Here is a 12,385-nt window from a genome sequence, read left to right on the forward strand (position 1 = left end):
TTTGTTATTTGGTATGTATTTAATATTTTCAGGGATGCACATACTATGCACATCTCTGAAACAAATCTTGAATGAATGATGAAATAACATTTATTGCTCCAGCCCGCCATACATATGATTCTTTCTTATTGCCATTATTTTCTCCTTGAGTTTTTAGAATTTGCATGAATTCTTTCCGTGCATTAAAAAATTATTAGAATCTTTAATACTTTCTCATGTATGGTGTTATACCTACCATCACATTTTTTCCTCCAAAGCTTTATGCCCTGGGTTCCATGGTCTCCAAGTACCAAAGCAAATGATAAGTCCGACACCGTGCATAAGTTTTTATGCATATTTGGAGGAAAGTTATATATATCTAATCACATTCGTGACTAGATTTAGCATTATTAGAATTGAAGCGACGATTAAGTCTAAGACTATGACAGACAAAATTTTCCCAGGCATCGAATCAGAGCTAGTGAAAGAGATAAGGGATGATGAATATAAGCTTCATGCCTTGATCTTAATCTAAAGGGGAGTTGCACCCTGGGTTGATTAGGTCAGGGTAATACCAGGCTCAGATATGTAGTCCTTGAATGGGTGTTAACATAATGTTGGGTTGGGTTGGGCCATGGCTTGGACGGTTTAAAACCGACTTTTTAAAAACATTTAAAGGCCTGGCCTGCGAATCCACATTATGGGCCATAAAATGACATAAATGCTATTCCCATTAAGTCTTTTAGTGACCCCAATATTGAGCCCACCGAAGGATAGTGGATTAGAATGTAGCAAGTCAAGTTCGGCTTGTAGCCCAGGTATTTGCTGCAGTTGTTCTTAATTTTTTTAGAGTAAAGTACAAAAACTTTCTTGAGATTTATATTTATTATACCTACATCTAACTACACCTATATCCAGTTAAATTAACGGCGTTGGTGAAACCGTTTCTCTTATGTAAAAAGTTAAAATTGCCTTTGGGTGGAGAGGATGCACGCGCTTTCTTATATTCTTGGACGGCTGCTATGTCACACTTAAAGATTATTTTGGTCATTTTTGAATTTTTTTTTTTCTGATGTAGTATTTGTGTCCTATTTAAGGTTAATGTTTTGACTGCTGTTAAATTATGGAATAAAGTGTTGAATAAACTAAACCTTAAGAGGTAAGCATAAGTTTTTCATACTATTGGATGTAAGTATAATTTACTCTTAATCTCAATTTTTTTATAATTTACTCAATTTTTTAATTAAATAATCTTTTTATTTTTTTCTACGATCTAATACGACCAAAATCTACAATTGCAAAACTAGGGAAGGCCACCATGCCCATGCCACCCAAAACCAAGACCGATATGCTTTCCCATACTCAGAAATCTGATATGTCTTGGTGAGTCAAACCTAGACAGATAATGGCTTCTCTTTTAATGGCAAAAAGTAAATGACTTTTATAACGGGCAACGTTAAGACATGAATTCCACGATTACTGAATATTAATAATTCCCTTGTCATCGTTTCTTAGAGATGGTTTTTTTTTGACTAATTTGGGACTTTAATTGGTTTTTTGGTATAATACATGTACATGGTGCTTATTGTCTCTCTTTTATTATTTCATTTGTTGATGATGCATTTTTTTTCTTGTCCAAGTAAGTACATATATCATGTACAGTCATACACCCAACTTAGACCTCCTGATAAGTATAACCTAGCTTGCATCATTGAGAACATGAGCATTTACAGCATGAGCTACACCCATAATGTCAATTTCAAGCTTCAAACGCCTATACTCTTGGTCATGTTTGGGGTCATAGCTTAAACATGAGGATCACAAGTTGGGCCAGGCTTGGGTTTATGCGAGCATCTATATAATTGGACAAAAGTTGATATGAATCCTTTATAGTGTATAGTTTGTATCAGAGTGTGGTACAATATTTAATGGCTACCATTAAGAGATGGATGTCCATCAAATAAAATATTATTATATGTCATACATAGTGCACATTGTTTGATGGCCGTAACTTTTTTTTATGGTAGCCATTGAGCACTATACCAGACCCTATGATATAAACAACACACCATAGAGAATCTCGGGTTGGTGGACTTAAAGCATATTTATGAAAAAATGAAATTTATTAGGAAAATATTTTATTTTGATAAAGCGTAAGCATGAATATAAAAAATTTTCATTCGATTTTTTTTGGCTACTTCTCTTGTACCTCGTATTATATGATTTACCTTTCCAAACTCAGGATATGTTTGGCTTCATGAAAATTGCTAGAAAAGCTTCTTTGAAAATTCTAATTTTTTTTAACAAATTTTAAAAAATTATATGTAATCCCTTGAAAGAATTTTCTTTCCATAAATTGTAAGCAATCATCCTCTATGAAAATTAAATCAAATTATCTGTTTCACATCTTTTCTTTATTTATTTTTGCACTTGTATTAAAAATTGGACTAGACACCTGACACCTCCCATCCTAAATAGTGAGGTCCAATAAGTCTACGAATCCACGGATGAACTGGGTCCATTTATTGGACGGTTCAGATTGTATCTTCTGAGTACCCTACCACGATATCTAAACACCCAGTAAAAAGGAAGGCGACTTAAAACCCTAGAATCCCCTTCCCCATTTACATGACCGAAGCCAGCCGCAGAACGAAGCGGTAGGAGCAAAACCCTTGCCAGAATGGTAACCTTAATCTCTCCTTTCCTCCGCCTCTCTTCCTCTTCTCTCTCGAACGCTAGCCGAGCCCTAATCTCTCTTTCTTGGCAGGGTATTGATCTCGTCGCCGGCGGCCGGAGCAAGAAGGCCAAGCGCACCGCGCCCAAATCCGATGATGTCTACCTCAAGCTCCTCGTCAAGGTGGGATCCAATTTGGATCCAAGCTGATTTGATCTTTCTTATGTTACTCCTTCTTGTAATCGATGCATGGGGTGAGGATTTCGATCTATTTCTTTATCTGATGGATTCTATTGGACGGTGTTGGTGATCAGCTCTACCGGTTTTTGGTGCGGAGGACCGGGAGCAAGTTCAACGCCGTGATCCTTAAACGGCTGTTTATGAGTAAGATCAACAGGCCCCCAATCTCCCTCAAGAAGCTCATAACGTTCATGGAAGGAAAGGTTAGATCTTTTCCAGCATTTGTTTCTGTAATTCTTTTTGTTTTGTGTTTGTGTATCGATTTTCTTGGTTTTTGGATCAGGAGGATAAGATTGCGGTCATAGTGGGGACTGTGACAGATGATAAGAGGGTGTATGAGGTCCCAGCAATGACGGTGACGGCTCTTAGGTTCACGGAGACGGCGAGGGCTAGGATTCTTAAGGCTGGTGGAGAGTGCTTGACATTTGACCAGCTCGCTCTCCGTGCACCCCTTGGACAGAACACGGTATGTGTCGATCTAAGCATCACCCTAAGCTGATTTCATTTGGCCTTCTTTGTCATATGGTGCGTATGAAAATGGTAGTGGCGAATGTTATAGACTCGGTGTTCTTATTCTTAGTTTGATAATGTTGGCAATCACAACATTCGCTTTATGTTTTGTCATATGGGGTTCTGTAGATACTAGGATAGTTTGGAACTGTCAGCAATCATCACAATGTATATGGGTAATTTTACAATTACTGCATCATTCAGAACATAAGCTGTTAGTGATGATTCATAAGTCTGTACGTCTCATTCTCTTATGGTCAACCGTGGATTGATATAGAGATCAAAGAAGACAGGACATTTCTTAGTTTGCCTCTGATGCGAGGACTTAAAATTTTGCTGAGAGATCAAAATAAAGAGAACAAAAGGGAAGCCTCTGAGATATCCTTTAGAGTAGGTCGGACCTCTACTCTAGAGAAGAACCTAAACTTAAGATAAAGGGGGTTAAGAGAGCTCATTCAGGGTAGAAACTGGTGTAGAAATTGAACCTAAACCTAAGATGAAGGGTAAAAGAGCCCATTCAATACAGAAACTGGTTCAAAAATCATTGTGGTTGAAGTTGAGAGTCAATAGATAAAGTCTTCTTGCTGCCTCTATCATTTCTCAATAAAGAGGAAGTTATTTCCAGCAGTACTTCCTTTGGGTGTTGGTTTCCGGTAGTTCCCCCCCTTGATAAACTCCTTGGCCAGATAACAAAAATAAATTACCCATATATGGTCTCTTGTACGAGTAACAAGTGGCTAAACATTGCCGCTCTGAGTGTCATACGTAAACAAGCAATTAGATCTTTGTTGATGCAGTGTTATCATCTGCTTATTATAGTTGGCCGATGACTATTTAATTTTGGGTGTAAACGTTATGGTATATTGATGATTTAACTATCTCGGTTTTAGAAGGCAAATGAGCATGCATGCATGTCTGAAAGTTTTAGAAATTAAACCAGGACCTGTCAACCACTCGGTAAGTCTTTGTCCTAATTATTTGTTCATTTTGTTGGACCTATACTGTATTGGAAGGAACGAGTTAGGGGGAAATTGGGTTTATCAATGTTACCCTGTGTCAAATTTCAGTTTTTGATAATTATCATTAAGGTTATTCTGTAAGGAAAAGATAAAGTGACTTTTTCCCACCTCCCTTGTGCCATACAATCCCCATATCCCTCTCCATGTTCCTCACACTTGCATTATCTCAATATCCTATCTCAATGTTCCTCATGCTTGCATTGCTATTTTGTAAAGTTTGTATGAGAATTGAGTGATGTTCCATGTAAGGGCAAATTTAACTTATGCAAAACCCCATCGTTGCTTTTAATATAATTTGTATGCAACCAAAGTGTTAAATGAGAAGAATTTTTTCTATTTTTTGGGAGAGGAGGTGGAGAGAGCGAGGGAGGGAGAGAGGGTGAGAGAGAAAGATGAGCTTTTATCTGATAAGTCCAATTAAAGGATCTATAGTTCTGAAGAATAAATAGTAAGCCTTGTCAAGTGATGGTTCATGTTGTCTATCATGCTCTCGACTATTTTTAGTACTTGGGAAATTAAAAAAACTGCGAATGTCTCCTGCTGATACATCAAGTATTTAACTCTTGCTGATACATCAAGTAGATTTAAAATGTATTGCAACAAAAAAAGTGTTTTGGAATATAGTTCATAATCCATATCATTGATCACGCTTCAAATTTTTTGGAACAGTTCAAACTGATTTGATAATTAGTATGTCGTGCTATTGGTATTGTTCACTGCACTAAGTAGGAAATCTTAAAAATATATTATTTTTGGTTTCTAGGTGTTTTGGACATTGAGGTTCAAGCTTCGATGTAGATATTTAGTGTCTATGTTCCAACATTCATGTTGCACTGATAAGATTGAGTCTTCTATTTTACTAGAAGGGTTCTAGTTTAACTCTCTATTTTTGACACATACACACACAATATAATATCTTTATTATAAGAGTTTCCATTAATCTTAAGATCTTGGAGTGATTAGCAACTCTGTCCTGTTTAGTCAAGTTTCAACAAAACTTATATGTTAACTTCTTCTTGTTCTTTTTTCTTTTCGTATACAAAGATTGATCCAATTTTTGGTCCCAGTGATGCTCATATAAACCATGCTAATGCTGTTATTATTTGATGATTATCTGACTATGTTCTTTTCTGAGGCAACTTTTTCACTCATTGAAATTTTATTTCCTTAGGTTTGATGATATAATACCTTCTAAATTTATCCAGATTGGAGATTTGATGCTTGCTTTATAAGCTGGAATTATCACTATTGTTCAGAGGTTGAATTTTGGAATGTTTGTTTAGATGTGAATAAGGTCTTGCACTGTTATGTAGACATAGCATTTGCTTGCCTCATTTCTTAAACTACTTATAATATGTTAATAGTTCTTTATATTCAATATTTGCCACCTCAAGTTTCAGGCTTGTACTCTTGCCATTTGTTCATGATTTTATTTTATCATGATGCTTTAAGCCATGATGATATTGTCTTAATCCTAGGCAAGGTTTGCCGAATCGGTATTGGAATCCGTACCAACACACGGTACGCTTGGGTGTGCCAGTACAAACCAGTACCAGAATTCGTACCGGTCAGTAGATAGGTCTGTACGGTATCGAACACGGTATGCTTGGCATGCCAGTTCTATGCCGGCATGCTCAATTTTTTTTGTCGAGTTTTTCAAGTTGATTTAATCGGTAATCAATTATTTTGAACTTTTTTAATGATTTTAAGTCTAATTTGTTATTTTTTTATGTTTCTATGATCTCGGTTTAACCTAAATGATGCATCTTATTGTTTTAAAATTATACAAATTATAAAATGATTAGTGAGATATTGCATGTTACAAAAAAACAACAAAATATCCTCAAATCAAGTGTGAGATAAAAAAATATAAAGTAATATAATTAATTATATATATTTAAAGTACAACATACATACCAATATCTAAAATCTCATTGTACACGTGATCAGAAGCATCAATCGACTTGTGGAAGAAAGTTTTCGTATCATAATATGTCAGAAAGTTGATAATGCTTCGTCTGGTAGAATCAATCCAATCATCACAATCACCGTCAGTCCATATGTGGGCCACTTGTTCTTGTATGAGGCAATTCATTATTCTAATTTTTTATTATTGTTAAGAAGCTTACAGTAGATGTTCTTCGGGGCTGGAGGATCTACACTGGGACCGACAATCTGGATGGCGAAAATGGTAGACCCGTAGTAGTATTATCTGCCACATGCGTTAGGATGTGGTTGAAGTAGAACTAGGATCCAATAGCTCATCATATATCCTTCTTATTATTTTGCTTATCCTTTTTCAGCATAGATGCAAAAAGCCCTCAGCATAGATGTAAACTGCTATACGGCCATCGTTTCTGCTGACGGCCTCTCTTACTGAGGAGGTTCTTCTGAATTCTGGATCTGTCTTGCTGCTCGCAGAATCAGAGCCCGACTCCTAGTCTGAGGGCCCACATCGAGCTTTATGACTGGCCATCTCATCTTGTTGCCACTGATCATTCAAGCTCGCTTGCATAGTAATCTGAATCTGTCTTGTCATCTGGAGCGGACGCCTCTTCTAACTTCCTAAAGTGATAGGAAGGTGGCTCTCCGTTCGATGGTCCACCTCTGTATTCTTCGTGAAAATTCTCTTCTTCGCTGTTCTAAAATCAGCGAAGTGCTTTTTCATCATCTGCCGAATCTTTTGTGGAAATTTTCGGTACATAGATATATCGGGATAACCACCAGCTAAGCGCTGCTTCAACCTGCTTACCCTTCTTTTTTAACTCTGTATTGCACCGGTTGCATTTTCAATGGTGTCGACTCGAGAGTATTTGTCCATGATTCCAACTAATGTCACATTCTGCTTCTTTTTTCTTTATGGCTTCATTCCGGCAGATTTATCAAGTACGTTGCTGTATCAATTATTTAAAAATAGCAAAATTTTGTAACGATGAAGATAATTTTTTTATGTCAAAAAATACATCTGATTTACCTAATATATAATACTAATTTTTCATATTTATTTATTTATATATTTTTTAATAATTTTTAAATTTAAAACTACCTTTAAATATCATAAATTAAGAAAAATATGTTTTCTACTTTAGAAATTATTTTTTATAATTTTCGGTATTATTGATATATTTTTAATTGTTTTTCAAATTTAAAAATAATTTTTAAATATTAATATTTTGAAAAATTATTTTCAGCTCGGATCTATGTAGAACTCAACAATGGATGCTACATATATTTTTTAGGCCCATTGGCATAATCAAAGGCTACTTATTTTTTAAATTTTTTCAATTTAGGTTTAGGCTACTGTATGCATGATCACATCAAAATTTGAATAAATGGACACCAAATTTTGGTAGAGAGTAGCTTGCATGCCCTTAAATATGCTTCTAATTTTACAATTTTTTAAATTTTATTATATATATATATTTATTTTTTTATTCAAAAATATATTTTTAATTTTTAAAAATTATAAATAATTTAGAAAATAAAAATTTTTATGTCATCATAGATCATCCAAATCGAAAATTTTGGCATAATCTTTTCTTAGTTTGCAAATTTTGAGCTATTTTTTTTAGCAAAAAAAATTGAGAGAATGATATAGAGGAGAGGAAGCACACTTTATTTAGATTTGGATCTTTTAATCATGTCGAATCGGTATGATTTTCGCCGTGGGGGGAAGGAGAAAGTCGGAGGGCTTAGAAATGATATCTTTTAATCAGCAAACAAATGAAAGGGGAGGGGCTCAGTTCAGAACCGGGTCGACTCTGTGCGAATGGATCCAGTTGGTTCCTATTGGTTTCGGCTGGTTCTGGTCAGTTCGTCTAGTTCGGGCTTTTTTGACTAGTTCCGTTCGGTTCGAAACTGGTTTTGGCCGGTTCAGGATTGAAACCAACTCCAATAGACGAACCGATCCGGTTTCCCACTGAGTCGTTTTGGTTCGAGTCGAACCGGGCGGTTCGGTTTGGTTTGGTTCGGCCTTCCTTGATCCCAGGTCATTAAGAAACCTTCCAGAATATGGAAATCAAGGAATAAATACCATGGCAGTATCTGAGCAAAAATATATAATTTGATTTTTTGTATTTAGATCATCTTGTGCAGTCATATTTTGATTTTTTTTTGACATCCTCTAGTGCCTCAGTATGCTGATGTTTAGATCATTGTTTTCCTTTTCTCTTAGTGTATTTATATGTGAGGAAACCATGTGTGTTGTCTTCATAGATTTGTATTTGTAACAATCTTAATTGATGAGTCTTCTCACGTACCATTTAAATTTGTCTGCCAATTCTTCTTTGTTGAAGTGTTGGTTGACAATGTCTTTGTTCATATTCTTAGAGGAATATCACAGTTTCCCCTTCTTGCAGTGTCTTCATGGTTTATTTTACATTTGATTATATTTTATGTAATTTTCAATGAAGATAAGAAGAAAATTCTATATATGGAGTGATAGGTAGTACTCCAATGGGTTATACTTGGCAGGTTATGTTTTTTTTTGGTACAGAGGTTATGCTTCTTTAATTTTATGTATCGGCACTACTACTGAAAAATACAGGGCGTGAAATTCTGATGGAAGCATATATCTTCTCAGCAGTTGTCCTATCAAATTGATATATGCGTAGCGTTCTATGGAAGTTGAACGTTTACCATGAGTTTGTTATGGCCATCTGTTATGATTTCGAAAAATGGGTGTATTTTCTAATTCGAAATAAACTTCTTGTTCTTGCAGGTTCTCTTGAGGGGTCCGAAGAATGCCCGGGAAGCTGTGAAACACTTTGGTCCGGCTCCTGGTGTGCCTCACAGCCACACAAAGCCTTATGTCCGTTCCAAGGGGAGGAAATTTGAGAAGGCCAGAGGAAGAAGGAACAGCAGGGGATTTAGGGTTTAGGTCTCATCCTAGTTATTCCAAGGGCAAACTTAAATGTTACTGTTTGAGTAGCAAGGATCTTCTATGTTTGGAATATCTTGGCATGTTTCAGTTTTCAGGACATGGGGAAATGAAGCAGACGTGCAGCTTTTCTGTTCATTTGATTCAAAGCTCGAACCATTTACATTGTTGTTTTATGAGAAATTTTTGATGGCTTGTTTTGTAGTCAAGTTGCTGATGGGATGTGTTCTGTGACTTGGGTTTCAAAAACTGCTAGAGATCGGCAATAGGAATCACACCTGCGTTCTTAACAATGAAAAATTAATAATTTTTGTCAACTATTTATATGCTGATGGATCATCAGTTGAAGCAGAGCTGATGAATTTCTTTTTTCAATGAAGCAGATTTCTGGTTCCAATTCAGTGTTGATTACTAGTGTCAATCGTCATACTGATTGCACCTGCTGAAGCTAAAATCAATCAAGCTATTTTGGGGTTCCTAATGTTCACGGCGGACCAAGATCCTGGATTCTTTCATAACGTTTTTCTTTTTCTTTTTTTTTTATAAAATATATCCTTTTCGTCATTCGATTGATCGTTTTTGTGTTTGATTTCCATTTAGGAGCCGGTGCTGTTCTTGAAACCTACCTCGTCCTACCTCCAGAATGGGGGGATCATCGAGGTCCCGCACACCATCCCCAGAATACATGGAATCATGCTTCTTCTCTTCCCTTGCTCTAGATTCAATGCTATAAATGAAGTGAATTAGAGATTTGATTCTAGATAACCAACAGTATTACTTGCGAATGAAGCAGGGTACGCATTTGCTTTGGATATGAGTCATATGACTGCAAGAGAGATCCAATCTTCTGCTTTTCTTAAAAAATAATTTAGGTATTGGTACCTTCTATGTAGTCAGTATGGACATATCTTTTCATATGCCTCAACGTGTCAACTAACCTTTCTCATGCTGCAAGGCACGGTCTACTTCATTTTCTTCTTTTTAATTATTTCATAGTTTATCGCATGGCTATCTACATCAATTGTTCAACATCCAAAGGTAGCCAAGGATTCGTTGAATTATAATAAGTAGTGTTGGGGGAATAAGATTTCCCCCCAGTGACGCAAGTACCCCTAAGAAGTCGCACAATCGCCGACCCTGGATAGCCGAAGTCGGCGTCCGACCTCAACATATCCGACCTCAGAACTCCCGACCCGGAAAATTCCTGACACCCAAGGTCTACTCCTGTCAGCCACCTGCCACGGCCATACCCCTCCGAGGTCCGGCCAAGGGCCATATCCTGCCACTGCCCCGGCATTTATTGCGCACGACCCCTACAAACCTCTAGTTCACTCCACAATTAATGCGGATCTCCGGCTTACTCCACAATTAATGCGGATCTCCGGCTTACTCCACAATTAATGCGCGTGGCTCCTGTTATCTACGGACTCACAGCTCTCCACGGCAAGTCAGCCTGGCGGAGTCCAATCAGCTATGATAAGTTCCCGATCTCGGCCTTACTCCCGATACCAATGCAATAATTCGCCCGATTGCGTGCCAGCTCGGGTCGTACGACGACTTCACCTCCGACATCAACGCAATAATTCACTCGATCGTGCGCCGATCTGAGCAACATGCCGAGCCGTACAATGGCCTCGCCCCATCACATCACAGGTAAACCGACCCTCCTATAAAAGGGGACCTTTGCTCCTCAGAGGGGGGTTGGGAAAAAAATTCCACACTCTACAAACACTGTTCTTCTTCTCTTTATACATTTTGCCCCCCCATCTGACTTGAGCGTCGGAGGGCCGGCGCCGGAAAACCCGGCCACCGGTTTGTCTGCAGGCACCCGGACGGAGGACGCCGCTCGCCGACGGATCGCCGCTCCCCTGTGAGGACCTGCCGCTCCCTCTCCTCGACCGAAGATTGCCCCCGGGTCCAATTTCCAGCAACAGTTGGCGCTAGAGGAAGGGCCCGAGTAGCGATCATGAAGTTGAGAAGCAAGGGAGCCTCCAACATCTCCCGGCGTCTCCCACAGAGTCCTGGACATTCCGTCCAGAATTCGCTTACTCCGGCTGACCCGATTCCTCAGGTCCAGCCGGAACAGTTTAATGCCCTGGTACAGCAAGTCCAGGCCCTGGCCGCCGCCGTTCAAGGCCTGCGGCGCGAGGAGGCCCTACCAACGCTTCCCCCGCAGGCCCAGGTCCTGCCGGAATTTCTTCCCAACTGCCCGGTTCTCCCAGGCCAGAATTTGTATGGCTCCTCCAGAGCCAACAATGAAGAGCGGACTTCCCCCCAAAGAGAGCTACCGGGGGAAGATTTCAACAGAAGACCCCAACCTTCTGAGGCTGAGTCAGCCCCAGACCACCGTGGGCCGGCGCAGACTACGGCGACAATCCCACGGGTGGGGGAGCTCGACAGGAAAGTTGAGCATTTGGAGCGCCAAATTGCAGCGCTCCACAGCAAGAAGGCGAGGCAGGAGGGAGACTTCGAATTTACTACCAAGTCCCCTTTTTCCTGCCAGATTGAGGATGAGCCGGTCCCCGCGAGGTTCAAAATGCCTCAAGTAGAGCCCTACAGCGGAATGACCGACCCCCTCGACCATTTGGAGAGTTATCGAGCCCTTATGGCTCTACAAGGGTCCTCGGAGGCCATACTCTGCAAGGCCTTCCCAGCAACCCTCCGAGGGACCGCTCAGCTTTGGTTTTCTGGACTGAAGCCGAACACGGTATCCTCCTTTGAGCAACTCGGCAGGCAGTTCGCCACCAATTTTGCTGCCAGCCGACATCAACGACGGACGTCAGATTCCCTCTTGGACATCAAACAGAAGGAGGGGGAATCCCTCAAGGAGTATCTGAACCACTTTACCGCCGCCACGTGGGAAGTTCGCGAGCTAGACCAGTCGATAGCCATGTCGGCTCTGAAGACTGGGGTTCGCTCCTACCGATTCCTCTTCTCCATCGAGAAGAGCTTCCCGGCCGACTTCACTGAAATGTTGGCCCGAGCCCGAAAGTATGCCAAGGCCGAGGAGGCGGTCGCCTCCAGGCGGGGAGCAATTGAGCCCGCCTCAAAGAAGCAGAAGAAACGCCGCGAGGAACGCGGCCG

General features: G+C 39.5%; 1 protein-coding gene and 1 non-coding gene across 2 annotated transcripts; both read left to right on the forward strand.

Annotated features, from left to right (window-relative positions):
- The first annotated feature begins 2,510 nt into the window (after positions 1-2,510).
- On the forward strand, positions 2,511-9,518 carry LOC120107273 (60S ribosomal protein L18-2). Its single transcript, XM_039120483.1, has 5 exons — positions 2,511-2,662; positions 2,747-2,836; positions 2,968-3,096; positions 3,177-3,359; positions 9,143-9,518. The coding sequence occupies exons 1-5, from the start codon at positions 2,660-2,662 to the stop codon at positions 9,299-9,301; spliced, it is 564 nt and encodes a 187-aa protein (XP_038976411.1). The 5' UTR covers positions 2,511-2,659; the 3' UTR covers positions 9,302-9,518.
- LOC120107276 lies at positions 5,482-5,563 on the forward strand. Its single transcript, XR_005509154.1, has one exon. It is a non-coding gene; the product is annotated as a small nucleolar RNA snoR53Y (small nucleolar RNA).
- Positions 9,519-12,385: the final 2,867 nt, after the last annotated feature.

The sequence above is a fragment of the Phoenix dactylifera genome, unplaced genomic scaffold (assembly GCF_009389715.1).
Source record: "Phoenix dactylifera cultivar Barhee BC4 unplaced genomic scaffold, palm_55x_up_171113_PBpolish2nd_filt_p 000812F, whole genome shotgun sequence".
Lineage (NCBI taxonomy): Eukaryota > Viridiplantae > Streptophyta > Magnoliopsida > Arecales > Arecaceae > Phoenix > Phoenix dactylifera.